The following is a 23,696-nucleotide window of genomic DNA, read 5'->3' as shown; positions in this document are numbered from 1 at the left end:
ACGACTCTGTGCAGGCAAAAAGTATGCAGCTGAGAGGGGTCAGAAAGCACCCCCAATTTTCTACCCAGTCTCAGCTACCATAGCCTGAAGGGACTGAGAAATCCTATCTTGAGCAATTAAAATCCTCGAAGGGTGGTTTGAACATGTCCGTTATTTGACCTCTTTTCTAATCTTCATGGACCGATAGATCCGGCTTTGTTTACATTATAATGTCGTGTCTGAGGGTTTATCCTGACAATTTTACAGTGTTACTTCTACATAAAGAGCCATGCCACGATACAAAATGATTAAATTGTGTTTAGATTCCTACCGCCTCTAAAATGTAAGCGATATCAGGATCTAGTTAGTTATGGGAAAATGGATTTGTAAACCCTCATGAGTTTTAGAAGTGTGACCCCTGGGGGATACCACTTGACTTTGTTAGAGTTCGGGATCTACACTGGAGTGCCGAAACTTGACCCACCCGAGCGTGCACAGTCCTTGACTTTCATTTCCGTCTTGACTTTGAGACGAAGACTGGGGTACCACCGAAGCGTCGGGGAATTAGGCGGAGAAATTAATCATGGACAAAAGGGTGCGGGGAAACGGCATCACATCACCCCTCTCCTTCCCGAGTCAGGATCTACCTGGAATGATACTTCTTCCCTTGCCGCCTCTGGCCAGGTGCCATCGGCGCAATATCGGATCTTCACGATGCGGGGTGTGGCGTATGACACGGACTAAGCTCAAGGTTGCACTTCAGGGTCTCAACCATTCGAATATGGCGGTATTAAAGCTCGCGACTTCGCCAGGGGAGCATTGTGGAGAGGATTCTGCCTGCTGTGACTTTGCAATATGATCTGGAGAGCGGCTTTCAAGCCCTTGGCGGCTGTGGCGTTGTTCTGCGCTTCTAGCGATGCCGCTGCGCTTCTCACTCGTGGAGGGAGCCCCGAAACTTGTCCTGGATACAAAGCTAGCAACGTCAAGAGCAACGGGGGAGCGATTGTGAGCGCAGATCTGCACCTTGCTGGAACTCCATGCAATGTTTATGGCACAGACCTGGACAACTTGAAGTTGCTCGTGGAGTACCAATCCGGTGGGTTCTTTCTCCCAGTGACTATTATGAGACGAGTAGCTGATAACTGGTAGCTGAACGCCTGCATGTCAAAATCTATGATGCCGACGAGCAGGTCTACCAAGTTCCGGAATCCGTGCTACCTCGACCAGGGACAGACAAAGGCATGAGGCCCGACCAATCTGACTTGAACTTCTCTCTGACCCAGAGCCCCTTCGCTTTCAAAATCACTCGTAAGTCATCGGGAGAAGTTCTCTTTGATACTTCTGGTCATCCGATGGTTTTTGAGTCACAATACCTTGGTCTTCGCACAAAGCTGCCCGACTCACCGAATCTTTACGGCCTCGGAGAGAGCGTTGATCCCTTCCGCCTGAAGACTTCAAACTACTCCAGGACTCTCTGGTCGCGCGATGCCTACGGCACACCTGAGTTCACAAATTTGTATGGCAACCATCCCGTCTATTTTGACTACCGTGGTGAGAATGGCACCCATGGTGTCTTCCTCGCCAATAGTAACGGCATGGACGTTGTTCTTGATGACTCGGATGGGCAGTATCTTGAGTATCGTACCCTTGGCGGCGTACTTGACTTTTATTTCCTGGGAGGGCCCAGTCCCAAGGAGGTTGCCATGCAGTACGCACAAACAGTTGGCCTCCCTGCAATGATGTCCTATTGGCACTTTGGCTTCCACAACTGCCGTTACGGGTACTACGACATCTTTGAGATTGCCGAGGTCATTGCCAATTACAGTGCTGCCAACATCCCTCTGGAGACTCAGTGGGCTGATATCGGTATGTTCAGCTTCCCCGTGAGAAATCCGTGCAGTTTCTAACCGTTGCAGACTACATGAACCTTCGAAGAGTATTCACCCTGGACCCATACCGCTTCCCCTTGGACAAGACGCGGGAGCTCGTTTCTCACCTACACAACAACAACCAACACTACGTGGTGATGGTAGACCCAGCGGTTGCATATGTCGACTATCCACCATTCAACAATGGTGTGAAGGCCAATGCGTTTATGAAATACCCCAATGGCTCCACGTACCAGGGAGTTGTCTGGCCTGGAGTTACCACCTGGCCTGACTGGTTCGCCTCTGGTGCTCAAGACTATTGGAACAACGAGTTTGCTAGTTTCTTCAATCCCGAGACGGGAGTGGACATCGATGCCCTTTGGATCGACATGAACGAGCCGTCTAATTTCTGTGACTTCCCTTGCACAGACCCTGCCGCATTCGCTGGTACCGCGGGTGACCCCCCCTTCGCTTCGTCCTCTCCGTCTCAGCCCGCCCCGGCCCATTCCCGGCTTTCCTAAGGATTTCCAGCCGACGTGTGTTGCTGAAGCATCCTTCGACTGTTATGCTGACACATACAATGGTGAGACAGTCTTCATCCTCGGAGATGTGCCCAGCTTTGGCAACGGCGACCCGCTTATGGCAGCGCCTATGGATGCAACGAACTACCCCCATTGGCAGTTATCCATTCAGTTGCCACCGAAGACCAAGATTACCTACCAGTATATTCGCCGTGAGTCTGATGGCACATTCATCTACGAGACACAAAACCGCACAATCACTACAGGCGACTGTCATTCTGGAGTCCAGGCCGTGTCAGGCAATATCACAACCTCTTCTGGCCCGCACAAGAGGTCGATCGATACCACCAGTCGTTCGTCCGTTCCAGCCGTCAACAACGAACGTCGTAGCACTTCTGGCGCTATGCAAGGCCTGCCAGGCCGTGACCTCCTGAATCCTCCGTACCACATCAACAACGCCGCTGGAGCATTGAGTGAGAAAACCATGCAGACAGACCTGATTCACGCGAACGGCCTAACCGAGTACGACACACACAACCTGTATGGCTCGATGATGAGCTCTGCCAGTCGTCAGTCCCTCTTGTATCGCCGACCTGACTCGCGACCCTTAGTGATCACTCGATCCACTTTTGCTGGCGCTGGTGCTCATGTTGGCCACTGGCTCGGTGACAACATGGCTGATTGGGACCACTATCGCTGGACTATCGAGCAGCTTCAGGAATTCGCAGCCCTCTTCCAAGTTCCTATGGTTGGCAGCGATATTTGCGGATATGGTGGGTTCACTAATGAGAATCTTTGCTCTCGTTGGGCTTGGCTAGGTGCATTTTCGCCATTCTTCCGCGATCACCAAGGCTGGGGCACTCCGGGACATGAGCTCTACTACTCCCCACAGGTTGCATCAGCGGCGCGAGCCGCCATTGACATCCGCTATCGCCTCTTGGATTATGCCTACACCGCACTGTGGACACAAACCCAGACTGGTTCTCCAATGTTGAACCCCATGTTCTTCATGTACCCGAACGACATCAACACCGCCACCCTGCCCTATCAATTCTTCTGGGGCGATGCCCTGATGGTTGCTCCCATCTCGGAAGAAAACTCTACCTCAGTGAACGTCTACTTCCCCAAGGACCAGTTCTACGATTTCCACAGTGGTGCACCTGTTCAAGGCACCGGATCCACAGTCAGACTATCAAATATCGACTACAATACCATGCCCCTGTACTTCAAGGGCGGCAACATCGTTCCCATGCGCACGGAATCTGCGTACACGACCACCGAGCTGCGCCAAAAGGACTTCACTTTGGTGATTGCTAAAGATGCTCAGGGCAATGCAGCTGGATCCTTGTACCTTGACGATGGTGACAGTCTGATCCAGAAGGCTACCAGTAACATCAAATTTACCTACAACGGGAAGACGGGTCGTTTCCAGATGGACGGTACCTTTGGCTACAACCCCGGTAATGTTGTTATTCGCAACATCACTGTGCTTGGCGCTACCCAAGCTGGCAAGCATGGCCAGTACTCTGCAGCGGATAAGAAGGCTGTTTACCAGGTGGATATTCCTTTAACCAAGGCCTACACTAACAACCTTCAGTCGTGAGAAATCTTGAACGAGGCAGACATCAGGCTGTGATAAGACAACTTCCAACAGGAGTGTGTGCAGTCAATTTCAGTATATAGCTGGTGTATCAGATAGCAGATGAATATATCATAGCTAGGTAAATAGTGCATGGACATACTGTAAACTAACATATTAAATCCATCTGGAGGAGTCTATACTAGGCTTTATAGTACGCTCAGTCCTATGCTATACGAGGTTGAACCATCCTTGACAGGTCAGCCTCTATCGCTACGAGATCATTGAGTCGGTCCAGAGAAAAGTCAAGCCGTTTCATCATAAAAATTTCAATATACAATCACATTCTGAGCGGGTTGGTATCATTACATCAAATCTACAGCAACATCACCGGAACCGGACCCTCAGTGGATTTGCATATCGCCTTCCTCAAAGCAGCTCAGGCTAGAGCTTCTGCATATGATAAAAGTTTCTACGTTTGCGATCATCCACAGTCTTTCTCGCGGAAAACATCGGCTTTGAATTTTTCCAAATCATCAATCCATAGGCTTTATCCTCGCATCGTACAATGATCTGTCCGTCCGAGATAGCTGTAGGAGCGCTTCACCAAGGTAGTCGGAGTTGCCCGCGGTATCGGAGTGTGAGTTACATTCCGATGGACAGGGAGCCTTACCATACTTCTCTTTACTATTCACGATCGACGAAAGTTTATCACCGGGCCTAGTTGACCTTTCCCCCCTAGTGAATGGAGATTAGATCAGGGACGACACTATACAGAAAGTTTACAATGATTCTGGATCTAAGGAGGAACGTGGTGACGACGTGTCATATCAAGCTTGGCAGACCGCTATAATAGCTAAAAGTAGCAAGCCATCAGCGCTAAGAACCCGCGGGCCACGAGGAAGCCTGAGAGGGTCGTGCCAGTAAATATTGCTTGAGACGAGAACTTAAGAGTTTAGAGAGGATTTGACAGCGTGCGCAAGTTATGGGCTTTTGGATACTCTAGAATTGAAGGAACTTATAGGGATATACTCAAGAGACTAGGATCACAGCCTGGAGAGAATAGCCTCAATCAGCAGGCTTACTAACGGGTTACCAACATAAAATAGTAATAGGCTCTCTACGAAGTGACTAGCTGGTCTGTCGTTTGTTGACTACCTCAATAATCATCTAGAGTATATACATTATTGAGTTTAGCCACATTTGGGACGGAATGTGTTAATGCAAAGATAACCCAAGGGGCATTCAGTCATCCGCCGCCTCTTAACTTGGTGTGCGACTCATGATACTATCTCGGAACCCGCAGGAGAGGGCAATGGGACAATCCAGACAATAGGAAAGAGGGGTACATACATGAATAGCTATTGTTAAACTGACAGCTGCACGGAAATTAATTGCGAACGCACCACTCGTACTTTTGTTCCAAAGACCTCCGCAGGAAAGAAGAACTAGTCCGTTAGCGTTCGCTTACCCGATAAACAACCTGTGAGGACATTTCTTTCGCCCCGACGGTCCCGCGAACCTTCTCTTTCTCCCCTTTCCTGCCCGTACTTATGCCTGTGTTGACCATAGCTCACCATCATGGCTGCCGAGATCGCAGTTGTACGACAAGAGGTATTGACCCAAAGCTTATTCTTATACTGACGAGAAAACAGGATAACGACTACTACACCCTTGAGAAAACGGTGGCTGCAGACGATGATTGGAAGTCGTGAGTGGGCCCCGCGCAGCGGGTGGCATTCTGCGCTTTGTCACTAACCAAACTTTCGACAGCGATACGACCTCACTGGCCTCAGAGGTTGCCAGGGGTCGCCTGGAAAATGGACGTAGGTAAGAACACTAGCTGAGCGGTTAATTTTGTACGGTCGGGCTTAGTATTTTTGCAGATATCAATCGCTGAAGTCGGAGGAGTACTGGTATGATGAAAGTGATTGAATGACATTGTGGACTACAGTTAATCCCCAGCAACAGGAGCCCGTCGGATGACCAGCAATTCGAGGCCTATGAGACTGGGTAAGTTATTGTACCCACTGTACAGAAGATGCATCTTCTAAAAATGTCTTCGCAGTCATCTCGTGGCAATTCTGCTGGATTATCATCAGCGTAATATGCTGCACCGGGCTCCTCTGAAAGACCCGAAGGTACGTGCACTGGCCTGCGATCACTATCACATCATGCTGAACCCAGACCTAGAATATCCTCGACGTGGGAACTGGCAAAGGTAGCTGGGCTATGTAAGAGGACGAATACTAGACACCCCATTGATCAACACTAACTTTCGCATATAGCGATATGGCGGATACCTATCCTAGTGGTAGGTCTTCAAATACGCAAGTCCACATTTATCCAGCACTGATTACGACTAGCTACCGTCCGTGGAGTTGATCTGTCTCCCCCTCCGGTCACCTGGATGCCTCCAAATTGTGTATTTGAGCTGGACGACCTCTTGCAAGAGTGGACCTGGTCCGAGCCATTCGATTTTATTTATTTGCGCCATATGCTGGGATCGTTCGATGAGGAGGGGTGGAACACACTGTATAAGCGCTGCTACGAGTATGTTCCCCACTTTGTCCATTATTGCTCGCAGGGTCCGCGCGGTATAACGATGGCAAGGCTAATGTCTCATCTTTGCAGCAACCTTGCACCCGGTGGTTGGATCGAAGAATTTGAACTCGATATCAGTGTCAAGACCGATGACAATTCTTTGGCAGAGGATTCGGAGCTGGCAAAATGGGGAGAAAACTTTAAGGGCTGCTCTGAACGAGCCGGGCGTTCCTTGACCGTCCAAGAAACCATGCGATCGAAGATTGAGAAAGCCGGTTTCATCGACGTGCATGAGCAGGTGTACAAGGTTCCTATTGGGCCTTGGGCTAAAGATAAAGTGTATAAGGAGGTTGGACAGCTCAATTACCACCACTGGGTGACGGGTATGGAGGGATATGCCATGTGGTTGCTCACTAAATTTGGTGCTCCCAGTCCTTGGACACCTGATGAGGTGCAGGTTTATCTCGCGAAGGTTCGGGCAGAAATGAAAAACCCCCATATTCATGGCTGGCATTACGGGTATGTTAATCTGGCCAATTTCAAAAGTTTGACATACTGACTCGGTCCTGCAGGCGAAAGGTCTGGGCCAGGAAGCCCAGAGCTGATGAGCTTGGTACGAGGCCTAAGGAGGAGCCCGAGGAGACTGTGATCAAGCCCGAACCGTCCCCGTGATGGATTCAAAGTCCCATAGAGTCGCCACCGGCGAGTATCTTGGTGGTATGAGCTGTTAAGTGGAAATGACATCTTGATATCCCCACGGTGGATATGGTCATAGGCTTATTGTAGCTTATTTATTGCACAGGCATCTTCTCGATCTTCTTCCAGTCCAAGGCTTTTTTTTGCAGATGAGACTGATCTCAACTTTTTCCATGCCACGTATATCATTTGTTAGACACATTTGATGAAGCCTTGGTAAAACTTTGATCAAATTTCATCGCCGGGTAAACGCTTCTGCCTTTAGCTAGTATATGTAAATCAATTACTAGCCTTCATCTGATTCATACCCAATTTTCTCTAATGTCCACCTCAGAGATTTAGGTCTGATCGGTTCCTCCAAGTCCTCGGCATTAGGAATCATCTTCTCTATTCCCACGAGCACTTTCAATTTCGAGTTCCCCGACTTATAATATGCAAACAGATGGTCCATTTGGATGTCCCAGTTGACATTGAGCCCTCTTTCGTATCCTCGGATGTACAAGTATTCCAGATTTTCCGGCAGACAGTCTACCAACATGAATGGTCTTCGTTTGTTGTCAGGGCTGACATACACACCTTTGGCATAGTAAAGCAAGAGCCCAATGCCTATGCTCAAAGATCTCAGAGCTCCAAAGTCCCTGAGTGATCCCTCGTGTTTCCAGATTGATGTGAGAAATTGGAACTCATGGGGTTCCTCTTCTTCATCCGCAAGCCACTCTGGGTTGATTTCTGAGAAATGATCCTCAATATTGCTGTCATACCGGCTTTGAAATATCGAAAGATGGCTTTCAACGTCCAGATCCAGCTTTTCTAGAGTATCCTTGTGCTCGCAAAGCACCTTGAAGACAGGTATAGGTGTGAAGAATTGATGGCCGTGGCCTCCGGGAGCTCGACCGCCAATGGTATACTGGAACTCCCGAATTACCTTGGATGCGTATAACAACCTCGCCAGGTAAACCGGGTGCAAAGAAGAATGGTTGACCCGGATTCTGCTTATATTGGAAGTCATGTGCTCAATGTCCTGTCTTCCATTGTCATCCACGTCTAAAAGATCAATGCCGACAGATTCGATGGCTGGCAACCGATCGAAAAGTGGAAGGCAACCCATGAAGTCTGTGCGGTAATAGTTGTCGTGGACATTCATGAGGCATGGGAATTCGTTGATGATATACACGTCGCGGAGATTCTGAAGATATAGTTTGCCTTCTGGGTGGGCATTAGTGCGACGCAAAAACTTGTCGAGAGGGAAATGGACATCTTCATCTTCATTCCATTGCTCGGGGAACCACCAGAGGCCAAAGTAGTTGTCGAAAGGCCGTGTCATGGCCAGGGATACAAGGTTGGGTGAAACAGAAATCAGAATCACGGCTAGGGCCTGTGCCAGGAATACACCTCGGATGTCATCGTTGCTGCGACGAGTTAGATTACTCAAAAGAAGAAGTTTTACTGGCCCCAAACCTCACGTAGCCAAGAGGGCCATATGTGCCTTTCTGATTGCTTGATGCAGTCTTCTGCATCAGCATATTGACGACACGGTCGGCCTTCTGGTCTCTGAACCCGGCTTTCCGCACGGCGGTTTGGATAAGCTGCATGTCCTGATCGCTCAGATGGCGTTGGAATTCTCCCATCTCGTACTCCACGTCAGTGCGCGGGGTCTTGTGATACACAATTTCGCGAATATTCTGACCCAAGGAAGGTTCTTTCAAGATTGACATCAGGATGTTGAAGGATCGATCAAGACTTTCATCGCTGGAGTTGATCAGAACTTTGTGCAACTGTTCAGCTGATTCCGCGCGACCAGAATAGCCACGGCATCGAATGGCGACGGTAGGCACTTTTCGGTTGAGAAGAAGACATGTCGCGACTCGTGAGTGAAGTACTCGAGGTGTCCTGAGAAAGAGCATGATTGGGACGGCCGAGAAGAAAGAGCTGAGGCTGGTTCGCTCTGGTACTCTGTCAGCTCGCGGGACGCTAAGGATGCTAGTCTAGGCATCAGCCTCGACCTTTGAGCAGTGTGGCCCTGGCAAACATACGATCAGAATCTCCTTTGAGGACAGGCGAGGGGGAAAGTGGTTTTGTAATCAGGAAGTTTCCCTTCCTAGCGCCAATTGTGCACATGTCCGGGTCCCTGACGCGACTTTCTCATTGTTATGAGGTTTCGTGGTGCAAAGCAAAGTGGGGCCGCGATCTCAGGAAGACCAGGCAGGCATGACTTCACCTCTGAGAGGTTATCGGCATCGAGAAATAATATCCTGGACTATGGTTTGAATGTGGGTTACTGAAGATCTATCTTTCGGCTGATGGGGTTGCTCATTGCAGCACTATAAATTTCTGGAAGAGGTGCAAGGAACACAGATGATCAAACATTAGCTAAAGAATGTGAAGGAAGCTAAGAGCGTTGTAAGTCTCGTCCCCCAAACGTGCTTCATGGGATAGAAAAAGTTCAACGTCCAATAATCTATCTCCAGTCTATTATTTAGAAGTGTATGTTCTTCAATTCGGTCAAGCTCGGCAGCCCTTTCTATGAGCCTACTTTGCGACCTGTGTAAATCGACAGAATCTAATTTATCGTACGAACAACGTCTACCGGTGGCTGATAGCGGCCACCCTCTTGTAAGTGGCGTTTTTACTGATTTCAATGGCAGAACCCCCTACTTAGCCTTATAACTGCCCAACTTAGCTACATGGCTGCCTGACAACCTGAAAGATTAGGCTACCAACGGGCACTACAATGCACAAGGATTTCTAATTCTACACCGACTACACCGAACAGGAGAAGAGGCCTCTAGTACTATTGTCGACGAATATACTCACCAACTTAGAGCTACTATAGCGACTGGGGTTATATCGTTATTCTTGATAGAGGCCACCGCGATAAGCTACGTAGATAGAGAGGGATATAGAGAGAGAGATAGAAGGAGAGAGAGAGAAAAAGTGTAGAGAAAGAGGAAGAGATTTAGGGGTATTTGAAAACAGATTGATTTACACGATTCGGACGTTGGATGCATGATGATCAATAAGCTGTTTGCTCTATGCGGTTGTAAAGGCGGTATGAAAACGCCACTTGCAAGAGGGTGGCCGCTATCCGAAAGGGAGAAAGGCCGAGAGGAATCACATAATTCGGCAGTAATCATGTAAAGGATAGGAAAGGAATAGGCAGGCAATCATCATACGTCACCGCTCATGTATTCAACCAACGGGGAAGCCTCATCGAGGTGGATGAACCACGTGGTATCGGACAGAGGCTTGAACTACCCCTATCGATCACTCCAGTATCCCTGCCGTGTTCATCATAAGCGGTCTTGTACAACTCACAGCCTAAGAATAAGCGGTAGCTTTTGATGGCGGTTCGAGTCGCCTAACCGTCGGTTGATGAAATAATATACCACAATGCTTGTTAATTCACACATGTTGGGTTGCACGGAGAGCACAGCGGTCAATAAAGTGAATGATAACGTTGGTAATAACAGAAGATCAGATTCTATGGGAAGAATGTACAATAGGACTAAGGAATGACCAGAGAACTTAGTCAAACCGTACAGAGTAATCCAATCAAAATTATTCGCCGCCGCATATGGAATTACCCGCCTTCATACATGCAGACAGCACACAGATGTAAAAGGTTGTTGAGTAGCCACTAGCCACCAGGACTGAAATGACAAACTCGATGTAGACAAGACCATATATTCAGCCCCAATTGAGCTAAACCGCCACCAACTGGCTGTTTAGATGTACTCCCAAGCAAGGTGCTCTGAAGAAATGTTCAGGCCAATAGCCATCGCCTCAAAGCCAAGGCAATCATCCACATTGCCAGTGGGGACAGTCGCGTTTTGCAACGCGGCAAACACCTGCCAGCGGGTGGCCGCAACGGGCTTCTGACGGTGGACAGAGCGTGCAGCAACAGTAGAGTTAGCCGGGACAGGGCAGGCCATGAAGCCCGAAGCACCCTGACCAGTGTAGGTCCAGGTACCGAGGGGCTTGCCGGGGGTGTACTTGAAGGGACCCCGGGACGAGCCAGGGGGGATGTAGCCCGAGTGGGGAGTCGTAAAGCCCAGGGCGCCGTTGCGGTCGACGTAGATGCTCTGGCCACCAGGAACGATGACGTCCTGGGAGTTATTGTTAGCTCAATGGGCCTTATGCGGGATCATTCTTTGGTTGCAAATACACTTACCAGGGCATTCTGAGCGTAGATGATAGTGTCGTTGGTACCCTGGGCGCAGTTGGGTACAACATCAGGGCAGTAGGTCTGGCTCTTGCCACCCAGCCAGAACTTGCTTCCGGCAGCAGTCAGAGGCAATAAATGGATAGGCGAGCCGGAATGAGTAGCAGTGACACCAAAGGTGCCGTTGGAATGCTTAGCAGCCGGGCGAGAGCCGGGGAGGGCGGCAGCCAGGGGAATGAGGGACAGAAGCGCAGAAACCTTCATTTTGAATGAGCGTGTAGTCAATTGTTTGGTAAAGACAGATTGAATGGATGTAATGGTGAAAAGAAATGAAAATGTCAAATGGGAAGAACGAGGATATTTATTATATGGACCAGCGCCGGACGGACGCGAACGCGAGATGGAGTTTTATATCACAACTCCATCTAGTGGCCTCATCGAGAGACCTCTCGGGGTCTCCGTATTGAAAGTGATCGGCACTGACCTACAATGAAAGTCGTTGCGAAGGCACTACTACCGAAATAGTAAATCGTACCAAGACTTGATATCATCGCTTCGCCATGTGGAGTACCTTCGCATCAATCAGACCGGGCCCCGAGCAACCCTGTAACCACGAGAAGTGAAATCCCATCGGGAGTATCGAAGTTGGGAATAGCGCAGAGTTTATGAGCACTCTCGGCTAATGACTTGTCATTGGGCCCTGCAAGCTTGGTCTGCAATAGTGAGTGTGTCTCGAGTACTCCCCCCAGCTACTGCAATCCCAAAGCCCCCACTTGGGTGGAATTGATCCTGAGACAACGATGCAGGATTCCCCACCGAGAGTGAGAAGTGATCGACAGCCACGGACCAGGGTAACGGCGATCGATGGGGCATTCTTGCCACAAGATAAAATCAACATACAGTAGCAATCAGATATGTGGTCGTACCAAAGTCTTTGCACATTTGGAAGGTCTGTTGGATATTGATTGACGAAGACAGACTATAATCATGGCATTTACTCTCAAACTCAATCAGAACATTATTTCCCTCAAGGAATCAATCCGAGGATCTTGACAGGTGGGTCGTTTCAGCCAAATCAACTTGATACAGACAGGAGTAGTGATCGACGCCTGTCTGGTTGCACTCCGGTGGAGACATCCGCTTCGCTTTGCTGTCAGTAATCTTCATGCTTCCAGGAGTGTGACGAACAAGGAAGAAGCCATTTGCTGCCTATAACAGTAATGAGGTAGTTTTGGTTCTTATTGCAAGTCACTCAGGCTCTATCATATTTTTGGCAAAAAAGTCAGTACATGTTGAGCTCGGAGTCCCCACAGGTCCACGAGATGCCTCGGAGGTGGATGCAATTGACATCACTGAGCGGTGATGTTGCCCAATCATTCATACGGAAGCAAAAACGGAGACCTTCGTAGCTCTCCAGGAAAGTGATATTCAACGATCAGAGAAAATTGGTAGACCCTTGATCATCCAGCAGCTGGTCTGATCAAGTACGGCCGTAAATGATCATCAGCGGAGTGTTGATTCTACACTGTGGAGAAAAAAACCGGTCTGGAAGCAATATGTGTGTGACAGAAAACGAGGAGATCGACAGTCTCCGTGTTGGCCGAACAGAGACTCCTCCGTTTTGCACCGCCACACGGGGTGAGAGAGAATAATGCGGGAAGAGAAGCGTTGGAAATCAGCCACTGCCGTCGGAATAAGCTCTCCATTGATGAAATTAGAATCAGCCAAAAAAACAGCGACCTCGTAAGTGGAACTGTAACCTTCAATCCCATGGAGAATCGAGACTCCGGTGTGGGCGCATGTACAGCCCATTTCTGTGCCTCTATTCCTTTAATGATTGCGATTATCTATGTACAGTACACTGGTACCCAAAGTCCCCCATCGCTGAAGTTTGCAAACCCTAACGCCAACCAAGAAATAGCAATCAACAAAGAAAATTATCGCAACGCCATGGTCTGAAGAAAGAATTTAAAGAAAGGAATCAAAACTCCACGACCAACGGCAGATCGCGAGAGCTCCGTCCGGCCCAGACACGGAATGTGCCTTCAACTGGCATTACCCAATTTTGAGCCCGCACGCTCCAGTAGCTTAGATCCTTTCGGGACAAGGTCATCTGAACGGTAGTGCTCTCACCAGGCTCAAGGGAAACCTTGGTAAAGTTCCGGAGAACGCGATCGGGGAACTCAATGTCCTCGCGGGCCTGGCCCAAACCGCGATGCTCAGCAACGCGTTCCGGGAAGGACAAGTAGATCTGCACAACTTCTTTGCCGGGCCGCGAGCCAGTGTTGCTGACATGGACTGAAACTGACAGCATCTCTTCATAGAGAGATGGGTTACCACCCGGTCCGCCGCCTGCGTCGGAGGGGTGCTGGCGCTTTTTGTACCCTTCTGGATATGGGTAGGAACCAGGTTTAGTCCCAGCTCGGTCCCGAGTGTAGGGATAAATGTACTTTGACAGCGCCCTAATGGTAGATGGGAATCTGGTCGAAGACTCTGTTGGTGGCTTTTTATCGTACTGTGGGGGATCAATTTCGTCCTTGGGGCGATCGGATGGAAGGCGAGTCTTTTCTTGCAGAGGCTGGATCACAAGTGAAGAGATATTGAAGGTGGTGTATGACAGGCCAAAGCCGAACTCAAAGCGCGGAGCGATGTTGTTCTTGTCGAAGTACCGATAATCAATGTAGAGGCCCTGGTCGAATGTGATCTCTGGCTGTCTATCTCTTGTCTCATACAGCACCCGGGCACCTGGGCCGTAGTCGTCGAGGGATCGGCCAATTGTATAGGGCAACCGGCCACTAGCATCAACATCGCCGAACAGGACATCTGCCAGGGCATTGCCACTCTCTTGTCCAGGGAGGTTGCCATAGAGAACGGCATGTACCCCTGGCAGATCGATCCAGGACTCCATCACGACAGGGCCCACAGAATGCAGCACCACGACGGTCCGGCCGTGACCACCACCGCAATGAGTAGCCACCCGCTCAATAAGCTTAGCACCGCTATGCTGCAGGTCAAGATTGTTACGGTCTCCCCAGACGTCATCGTCGTGAATGAATCCCTCACCTCCGTCAGCGTTCGCAAAAACAAGACAGAGGTCCTGGTCAACCAGATTCTTCAGGGCCACATCGTTCCCCAGGAATCCTCGTACATCACTAGTCTCCGAGGACCACGCAAGTCGCAGAGCTTCCCAAGGGCTGAGAAGATACGGGAACTCGACCGCACCGCTTCCCCAGCCGGACCCCAGAGTACCTTGGTTGCATCCACGGTCGGGACAAACATTGGGCCCCTCGCCAGGTCCAGCATCCTCGCCATAAATGCCGACGCGATAAACTCCTTTCGGGCCGGTGGCACTACGTGAAAGGGGTAGTGTGTTGTTAACATTCTTCAGGAGAACAGTCCCTTCCGCGGCTACTCTCCGAGCCACGAGGGAGTGCGGGAGTGACTTGGACCCTGTAGCTTGCGCGTTCACGTAGTGGTTGACCACCTCATGGGTATCGTCGTCTTCGCTGCCGGGATGTAGCCCTCCCATCTTCTCGTTGGTCCACGAAGAAAAGTTGGGGCCACCTTTGCCCAACGGGGGAGGCTGGTCCCATTTGTCCTGGCGGAAATGATACCAGGCCGCGACGATACGAGTGACCATATCGTTGATACGCTCCATGGGAACTGAGGTGTTCAGAGCGGCTTGCGTCAAACGCATTCCCCAGAAAGAGTCCCCGTCTGCCCACCTTGCACCATCACCGGGCATACTCATATCCAGGCCACTCAATGCGCTCTGCACACCAGATCGTTGCGCAAGCCAATCAGATTGCACAAATCCTTGGAAGCCGAGTTCGTCCTTGAGAATTCCATTGAGCAGCTTGCTGTTCTCGCAAGAATAGCTGTTATTGACTTTCTGATAGGCGCACATAACACTCGCAACGTCTGCGCGCACACTCTCGGCGAAGGGCCAGACAAAGACTTCGTGGAGCGCTCGGTCATCGATGTTGGACGAAATGGCATTTTCAGTGCCCCATTCGTGGGGTTGACGATAATGCTCTTGTTCGTTCATTACGAAGTGTTTGGCTGTAGCCATCACGCCGTTCCGTTGGATACCACGGATAGTCTCGGCAGCAGCTACTCCCTGGAGAACGGGGTCGGATCCGAAGCCCTCCCAGTTGCGACCACCAGCAGGCATCATCCCCATGGGCCCCATAGCCGGCCCTAGAATAACATTGACCCCCTTTGCACGCGCTTCCTTGCCCAGCGCAAACCCACGTTGCCACATAAGCTCGCGATTCCACGTTGCTCCTGTGGTGATACCAGCAGGGAATGCTGAGATATTATCCGCAAAGCGAAGCCCGAGGGGGCCATCCTGCAGACAGAGAGATGGGAACTGGACATACTCAGCAGGTCCGGTATTCCCAACGCAAGGTCCCATCTGCCATCCTGTCCCTGTTGTGATGTTGACTTTCTCTACCAGGGCCATCTGGTCCACAAGATCATGGGCCTTGGAATAACTTTCTCTCCACGCGCCATTGGTGCCGCCGACGGGGGTCGGGTACCACGGAACAGAAGGCTATAGAAGTTAGCGACGAGTTCACCATAGCACACTCGTAAAACGTGTAGGCGCTCGCATATGGAACAGGAAGAGAACACACATATTCCTTGAGAGGTTTGCCACCCTTAATCCACGGCAAACCCTTCGTTGCAAGCCACATCACAAGCACTCCTACTGCAACCAGAGGGAAAACATGCCACCATGCCGTAATATGCAGTAATGATTTGATTCCTGAATTCCATCTTGGCTTCTGGTCCTTGTACGGCGTAGCCCCAGCACGTTTGTGTGTCGGGATGCCATAATCATCGCTATCATCATCATCGAACATGGGATGTGAGGCGCCATGGTCCAGATCTTCATCGAATGTCTCCGATAATATATCCTGCTCCCTTTCCAACATGTGCTCGATAGCCTTGCTAACATTGCGGGGTTCCCCGGATTCATCGCCAGGTATCGGGCTCGCAGCACTCGCAGAGCTTGGCTCTGGGGTAAACTGGACTCGATTCCGTCGCTTTTGTGTTGCGGACTTCTTATCGAGCGGTAGGAGCTTCAGGTTCGCGTCGTCTTGGGCGGAGGACTCGTCGCCGCTGGAGAGGAGGTCGTCCAGGTAGGGATCGTGCATTGCGCCGTCGGATCCGGGAATGCTGTTGCGGCTCCCATCTTCCGGTGTTCGTGAGGAGTATTCGTCATCGGAAAGCTGGTTGTCCAAGGATTGGTACTCCTGCCGGCGCGTAGTCGAAGCTCCGGGTCCAGAGCGGGTCGATCTGGTCATCGCGCTGGTCAGCTTGGCGAGTGGAGAAATGTGTCACTTTTTAGTGGCACAGCATATGCATCCTGTGATTAACCAAATCAAGTTCGCAAAGGCAAACGCGATCAGAATCGAGATGGGCAAATCACCCTGCTGGAAAAAGTGAGGTGCTGCAGCAAGTCCGGGGATCAACAGCTCCGTGTGGGTCACATGACACCCTGAAAGCGGCAGCCACGGGACCCTGGGGATCTACTTCAAACTCGTAACTTTAGCTACTGCAATAAGAATAGTCAAGATTATTTACTAATTAAATGAATATTGAAAATAATATCATATAGACAAGAACTTTTGTTCAGTGGGATCGACCAGACATCTATATCACAAGGTCGGTGTCCTATCCAAAGATGCGTATCTACCTCGCAGGCAAAATCAAAACCCAAACGCCGTCTATCAAGTTCCCATGCAAAAAGCCACAAATACTAAGAATAGGTACTGATGCAGGAAAATGTGCAGAAATGAACAGTCACAGGACGGAAATAAGCCATTAAACATCAATATGTCATGGTAGGTGTGCTCATGCCTCGTCATCGGTATCAACTGGCTTGGGGGTGCCCTTGGGCGAGTTGAGCTAAGAATATGTCAGCGAAAGCATTCACGAAAGAACGAATCTCGAGAAACTCACCCATTCAATGTGACGAAGGCGGCGGCGGGCCTCGCGATCCTTCACCTGAGCGCGGGTCAGCTTCTTCTTCTTCTTGGCACGGAACTTCAGTTCGCCCTGGTCCTCGGCGCCAGAGTTGACAGCCGACGGGGCGGCACTGGTGTTGGCCGAGGCAGCGGCGGAGAGACCAGCAGGAGTGCCAGTCCCAGTGGGAGAGTTGGTAGCGCTGTCCTCGAAGCGGTCCAGGCTGATAGCGGTGTTGGTACGGCTAACGACACGACCATCGGCAACGTGCAGTTGCTCGGGGCAAAGAGCGCCGACAAACTCCTCGTTGTGAGAAATCATGACAACACCACCCTTGAAGTCACGGATAGCGACAGCCAGACCACCGAGAGAGTCACGATCCAAGAAGTTAGTCGGCTCGTCCAGCACCAGCAAGTGAGGGTTGTTCCACATAGCTCCAGCCAACACGACCTTCACCTTCTGACCACCAGACAGACCGGAGATCTCGTTATGGTTGGCAATCTCGGGGTCGAGACCAACATCCTCAAAGTGCTTGGAGATAGTCTTGGGCTCAAGAATACGGAAGCCCAGACCCTCGCGGGAGGCTTCGTGATCGTCGAACTCCTGAACCATCTTGCTGAAGCCCAAGTTGTCGAGAGTCTCGCGGGAGATCATGGTGTTGTACTTGGGCAGGAGACCAACCCACTTCACCTCATACTGGAAGGACTTCTTCCACTTTTGACGACCCATCAGAGCCTCGATGCGGCGGGCTCCACGGCCGTCGCCCAGGTCAACCGGCTTCTCGAGCTGAGCCTTGTCGGCGTCAGTCAAGATGCGAGTCTGCTTGAGGAACACTTCACGGTCGTCACCGTTGGCGTAACGCCACTGCAAGTACTGGCTAGGAGTCTTCTCGAGATGCATCTCGACGTGCTCGAGCGCATGTTGCTTGATGTAACCGATACGCAGGTTGGGGTGTTTCTCAACCTTGCCACTCTGGGGAACAACCTCACCAGTGAGAATCTTGATGAAGGTAGATTTACCAGCACCGTTTCCACCGATGATCGCAGTGCGGGAGGAGAGGGTCAGGGAAAGAGAGGCATCAGTGAGAGACGGCTTCGAGGCGCCGGGGTAGGTGAAAGAAGCATTCGTCATCCGCATAATAGCGCGAGTGTTGGACTTGATACCAGAAAGAATACCAGGGGCCGGGAACTTGAACTGCACGTTGGATGCAGAGAGAGTATAATAGCTCTTGCCCTCGGGCTTGACCTTGACGAAAGCAGCAAGGTTTCCAGGGTAGCAGACCAGCTTCTTCTGCTCATAGTGGTAGATGTCGGTGCAAACTTCGTCCAGGAAACCGGAGTCGTGACTGACGATCAGACTGGTGATTTGGGTATGCTTCTTCAGGTACTCCTGCAACCACTTGACATTCGCAACATCCAAGTGGTTAGTAGGTTCGTCCAGCAGAAGCACATCAGCCTTCAAGAGCATGGCACGGGCAAGCGCCAGCTTCATCTTCCAACCACCAGACAGCGAGCCAACGGGCTGAGACTGGCGGCCTTCGGGACCATCGGTGAAGCCAAACTCGAGCAGAACAGAGCTGATATGCTCAGTGCCCTGGGCAGCAATCTCGGGGTTCTTGGCAACATACTCGAGAATGCTGAGTTCGGCATCCTCACCTTGGTTGTGCTCGACGAAGCAGGTGCGGACTTCGGAAGGAGGAGGGAAGCCCTCCAGCTTGTCGTTGGCGATACTGCGCATCAGGGTGGACTTTCCAGCACCATTGCGACCACAGAGGCCGTACCGGTGACCCTTGACAAGACGCAGGTTGGTGTGAGAGAGCAGGAGCATACCGCCGTAAGCGAGGGAGAAGTTGGCGTCAACAATGACAATCTCGTTGGGATCAGTCTGGACGGGCTTGCCGAACTTGCGCTCATCCTCAGCGAGGAAGTGAGCCTGGACAGCCGAAGCGATAGCTTCCGCCTGCTCACTGGGAATCAAACCACGGAGGTAGGGACCAATACAAGCAGAGATCCGGTCAATCTTGCGGCAGTTCACATCTTCACGAACCATGCTGGCAATGAAGGTCTTGGCTAGGTCGGAGAATTTGACATCGCCGAAGCTGACAAACCCAGCAAGCTCCTGGATTTTGGGATTCAACACAGCGAGGACTTCCTCGGGAGTAGTCTTAGAAATAGCACCGACAGCAACATCATTGTCCTTCATGGCCTTCTCCATAACGTCGAGGGCCCGGGTTGCCAACTCACGGACTTCAGGGAGCGAGGCACGGTCCTTGATAGCCTTGACACCAGGTTGAAGCTTGGGAAGGAAGACACGAGCCTCCGCAGGGTCGTGAACCAACTTGGTCAGGTTTTCCACGACGACGACGGCCTGACGGAGGGTTTCTTGGGGAGTGGTTGGGGCGTTGAGGGTACGTTCGAGCAGAGGAGTGAGGAGAGCAAGGACGGGGGAGGTAACGATGGCGACGAAGGTGGTCTGCGAAAGAGCGTGAATGGCCTTCTGCAGGGTCTGGGGAGAGGGCTGCTCCATGGTCTTGATGAGCAGGGGAATGCGCGGGGCAACGTCGTCGTTGTACAAGAGAGTGGTCATGGTGGTCATGGCCTTGGTGGCCTGCTTGGCCACCTCGGCCTTGAGGTCGTGCATGCCGGACTCGACGATAGGAATCAGCTCCTTGAGAGTCTTGCCCATAGCTTCGCGCAGCACATCCTTCTCATTCTCCTCCTCCTTTGTGCCATTCCCCATCTGCGCACCAGCAGCCATCTTATCGAGCAGCTTGTAGCCACCAACAAATCCTTGCCACTTGCCGGTGCCCTTGCCCAGGTATGCCTCCAAAGCGGGAAGCAGCGCATTGGCCTTGGCCTCGGGGCTCAGGCAAGCGTAGAGGGCGTCGATCGCGTACTGCGCCGCATCGCGAACGACAGCGCCCTTGTCGGCAAGCGAGTCGAAAACAACATCGAGGACACCACCGTTGTGCAACAGGAAAACAACCTCGCTGAGGGGGAACTCGCGGGGGAAGCGTTCAAAGAGAGCGCCGAAAATCAGCATGGCGCTCTCTCGACGGGCGCCATTCTTCTTATCAGTGGCAGCTTTCTTTGCCTCGGCCAGGACGTTGTAGTTGAGGAGGCCAGAGGTTCCAACACTCTGGATGAGCAGGTTTGCGACTGCATAGGAGCCATCTAGAGACTGCTGAGAAGTCTCTGCGGCAAGGATAGTGTTGAGGAGCGAAGAAATCTCTTCAGTGGTGGGGGGAACCCCGGAAGGGCCTTTAGCGACAACGGTCGGCATGGCGGGGGACTCAGAAGGCGAGACCGTGTGTGGCATGATCTGAGGAGTACACGACTCGAAGCTCCTGGTATATAAATATACCGGAGGTGGGAAGAAAAGAGTTGGGTTGGTCGGCGGGGGCCTCAAGCGGATGGGAGGTGGGGGAACTCCCGGGCCAGCAGAACAAAAGGAACAAAGGCTGTTGGGTATAACGCAACTGAAGACGAGGGTATCCGACACTATCTCGAATGAATGTGAATGTCTGCACCGTGACAGCGGTAGATTCTCGAATCCACGCGGGGCTGTACGGATGAGAAGATAGAAAACAGAGTGACGGGATCAGGAGTAGTATTTGCGCTTCAGCGATCGGGCTTATCCACACGATTTTTTTTTTTTGTTTGGGAGGCGACAGTCCTGCCCAATCAGCGGGGCGGTTATCAGCATGGGACGCCACTAACCAGGCCTAGCTAGCCTTATCAGCGATCCATGCCTGAGGCATACAACCAAGCCCCACTGAATGGTATTTAATGCCTTAGGTGTCTATAGTCCGACATCACGGGACTTCCAGTCACGAGATCTGCAGTCACGGGCACGCTTGGCCTGCGGGTGTACCCAATGGGGAAACCAGCGGCTGCACGGGCGGAATGCCGATGTCTGGACTCAGAACAGATCCGAATAATGCTGCGAGTACGGAGCTGATCTTGGTATACACAATTATCAGATGTGCTATTTTTCTTACTACTTTTGTTTCGAGTCCCTCCTCCTTCCATCCGAGTTTCGCTGGTCTCTCTGGCCTCGGTGCCGCTTACTTCCTCGGGTAACCGGGGCGTGTGCTGCGAGAATATACATCTCTCCGTACAAGGGTGACCTTGTAGAGCAACATGCAAAGACAATTCGTATAACCAACTAACCCATACAAAATACTTTGAATGAATCTTCCATAGCTGAGACTCACGATAAAACAATAATAATGTCGAAGAATGGCCGATCTCGCCAGGTGTCCGCATGCAGCCGCCCCGGGCCTCGGTAGAACAAGCAGTGCAGAAGCCCCGCGTACAACCGACGTGCGGTCAGATGTTATTAGACCCCGATCACAGGTACCGTTTTCTCTCTCCTTCCTTTCGTGCGTTCACTTTGACCCATTGAGATTCTGTTGGCCTTCTCGCTGGCTTGAATCAACAGCAGCGTCTTTCTTCTCTCCGCTATAACCTCCTTCTTATCCCTCGATTCTCCCCGCATCGAGTCTCCCGTCCCCGCAATTCTACCCCGGACCCATCAACACACAGTCACACACACAATGGCCCTCAGCTTCAGAACCACCCGCCACGCCTCCAGATTGGCCAAGGTATGTCTGAATTCTCTGTGGGATGTTCAATGACCAAGCGGGGAATTCTTTGGAATCAACTGGCTCCTCAACTCACACAATTCCTACAGGCGTCCCGGCCGCTCTTCTCGGCCCGACACTATGCGACCGCCGAGCCTGATCTCAAGACCGCCCTGAAGGAGGTCATCCCCGCCAAGCGCGAGCTTCTCCAGAAGGTCAAGGCCCAGGGCGACGAGGTTATCGGCGATGTCAAGGTTAGCAACGTCATCGGTGGCATGCGTGGTCTCAAGGCCATGCTGTGGGAGGGTTCCGTCCTGGACGCCGACGAGGGTATCCGCTTCCACGGGAAGACCATCAAGGATTGCCAGAAGGAGTTGCCCAAGGGTACCTCTGGCACCGAGATGCTCCCCGAAGCCATGTTCTGGCTCCTCCTGACCGGCCAGGTCCCCTCCACTGCTCAGGTGCGCGCCTTCTCACGCGAGCTGGCCGAGAAGTCCACCCTGCCCACCCACATCCTGGACCTGATCAAGTCCTTCCCCAAGACCATGCACCCCATGACCCAGCTGTCAATTGCGGTTGCCGCGCTCAACACCGAGTCCAAGTTCGCCAAGGCCTATGAGAAGGGTCTGAACAAGGCCGAGTACTGGGAGCCTACCTTTGACGACTGCATTTCGCTTTTGGCAAAGATCCCCCGCGTCGCTGCTCTGGTTTTCCGTCCCAACGAGATTGATGCCGTGGGCACCCAGCAGCTGGATCTCTCCCAGGATTGGTCGTACAACTTCGCCGAGCTGCTCGGCAAGGGCGGCGAGAAGAACCAGGACTTCCACGACCTGCTCCGTCTGTACCTGGCTCTGCACGGTGATCACGAGGGTGGTAACGTATCCGCCCACGCTACCCACCTGGTTGGCAGCGCTCTCAGCGATCCCTTCCTGAGCTACAGTGCCGGTCTCCTGGGTCTCGCTGGCCCCCTGCATGGTCTCGCTGCTCAGGAGGTTCTCCGCTGGATCCAACAAATGCAGGACAAGATCGGAACCAAGTTCTCCGACGAAGATGTCCGCACTTACCTCTGGGATACTCTCAAGTCTGGCCGTGTCGTTCCCGGCTACGGTCACGGTGTCCTCCGCAAGCCTGATCCTCGCTTCCAGGCCCTGATGGACTTTGCCGCTACCCGCCCCGATGTCCTCGCCAACCCTGTCTTCCAGCTTGTCAAGAAGAACTCGGAGATTGCCCCTGGCGTTCTGACCGAGCACGGAAAGGTACATCATAAATTCACCGTCCGAGTATTATGAAAATTTTACTGACAATAGTTTGTTCACAGACTAAGAACCCCCACCCCAACGTCGACGCCGTCTCCGGTGTCCTCTTCCACCACTACGGCTTCCAGCAGCCCCTGTACTACACCGTTGCTTTCGGTGTCAGCCGTGCCCTTGGACCCCTGGTCCAGCTCATCTGGGACCGTGCCATGGGTATGCCCATTGAGCGCCCCAAGAGTATCAACCTGCTGGGTCTGCTGAAGAAATAAGCTGTTGGATATTGAAACAACGCCGTGTTGGCTGATCGGCAGCCGGTGATGAAAATTATGCTAGCGAGCTTTGTCGTGTTTTGTCTTATTTTTCCTCGTTTAGACTGCTATATTCTTATGTTGCTATTTTGAACAGATCGTTCGTACTGGGCGGTGTTACCAGGCTGAGAATCGTTCCATAGACTCTGCTGTCAATTGAAGCAATTCAATTCCCGTTTATGGAAGTGAAACATTACTATGGATGACAGAATTAGAGAGTTTCAATTTTTC

The 23,696-nt window shown here is 51.6% G+C and overlaps 7 protein-coding genes across 7 annotated transcripts; 3 read left to right on the top strand and 4 right to left on the bottom strand.

Annotated features, from left to right (window-relative positions):
• Positions 1-834: 834 nt before the first annotated feature.
• Positions 835-3,971, top strand: N7458_010017 (uncharacterized protein; the record flags this gene model as incomplete). The annotated part of the gene is made up of 4 exons (XM_056913399.1): positions 835-1,075; positions 1,129-1,845; positions 1,896-2,303; positions 2,440-3,971. The coding sequence occupies 4 exons, from the start codon at positions 835-837 to the stop codon at positions 3,969-3,971; spliced, it is 2,898 nt and encodes a 965-aa protein (XP_056762248.1).
• A 1,557-nt stretch (positions 3,972-5,528) lies between these two features.
• N7458_010016 (class I SAM-dependent methyltransferase) lies at positions 5,529-7,163 on the top strand (the record flags this gene model as incomplete). The annotated part of the gene is made up of 11 exons (XM_056913398.1): positions 5,529-5,549; positions 5,603-5,658; positions 5,721-5,777; positions 5,834-5,863; positions 5,919-5,960; positions 6,016-6,088; positions 6,141-6,181; positions 6,236-6,261; positions 6,314-6,500; positions 6,582-7,010; positions 7,064-7,163. 11 exons carry the CDS (start codon positions 5,529-5,531, stop codon positions 7,161-7,163), a joined length of 1,062 nt encoding a protein of 353 aa, XP_056762247.1.
• A 310-nt stretch (positions 7,164-7,473) lies between these two features.
• On the bottom strand, positions 7,474-9,091 carry N7458_010015 (uncharacterized protein; the record flags this gene model as incomplete). The annotated part of the gene is made up of 2 exons (XM_056913397.1): positions 7,474-8,596; positions 8,646-9,091. The coding sequence occupies 2 exons, from the start codon at positions 9,089-9,091 to the stop codon at positions 7,474-7,476; spliced, it is 1,569 nt and encodes a 522-aa protein (XP_056762246.1).
• Positions 9,092-10,912: 1,821 nt separating this feature from the next.
• On the bottom strand, positions 10,913-11,613 carry N7458_010014 (putative IgE-binding protein; the record flags this gene model as incomplete). The annotated part of the gene is made up of 2 exons (XM_056913396.1): positions 10,913-11,293; positions 11,359-11,613. The coding sequence occupies 2 exons, from the start codon at positions 11,611-11,613 to the stop codon at positions 10,913-10,915; spliced, it is 636 nt and encodes a 211-aa protein (XP_056762245.1).
• Positions 11,614-13,330: 1,717 nt separating this feature from the next.
• Positions 13,331-16,658, bottom strand: N7458_010013 (beta-glucosidase; the record flags this gene model as incomplete). The annotated part of the gene is made up of 2 exons (XM_056913395.1): positions 13,331-15,904; positions 15,987-16,658. 2 exons carry the CDS (start codon positions 16,656-16,658, stop codon positions 13,331-13,333), a joined length of 3,246 nt encoding a protein of 1,081 aa, XP_056762244.1.
• Positions 16,659-17,208: 550 nt separating this feature from the next.
• On the bottom strand, positions 17,209-20,601 carry N7458_010012 (putative mRNA-nucleus export ATPase (Elf1); the record flags this gene model as incomplete). The annotated part of the gene is made up of 2 exons (XM_056913394.1): positions 17,209-17,262; positions 17,317-20,601. The coding sequence occupies 2 exons, from the start codon at positions 20,599-20,601 to the stop codon at positions 17,209-17,211; spliced, it is 3,339 nt and encodes a 1,112-aa protein (XP_056762243.1).
• A 1,276-nt stretch (positions 20,602-21,877) lies between these two features.
• On the top strand, positions 21,878-23,426 carry mcsA (putative citrate synthase Cit1; the record flags this gene model as incomplete). Its single annotated transcript, XM_056913393.1, has 3 exons — positions 21,878-21,925; positions 22,015-23,160; positions 23,223-23,426. 3 exons carry the CDS (start codon positions 21,878-21,880, stop codon positions 23,424-23,426), a joined length of 1,398 nt encoding a protein of 465 aa, XP_056762242.1.
• Between the last annotated feature and the right edge of the window lie 270 nt (positions 23,427-23,696).

The sequence above is a fragment of the Penicillium daleae genome (assembly GCF_028827525.1).
Source record: "Penicillium daleae strain IBT 16125 chromosome Unknown utg000008l_segment0_segment0, whole genome shotgun sequence".
NCBI classification, from domain to species: domain Eukaryota; kingdom Fungi; phylum Ascomycota; class Eurotiomycetes; order Eurotiales; family Aspergillaceae; genus Penicillium; species Penicillium daleae.
This window is presented reverse-complemented; position numbering and strand designations above follow the sequence as displayed.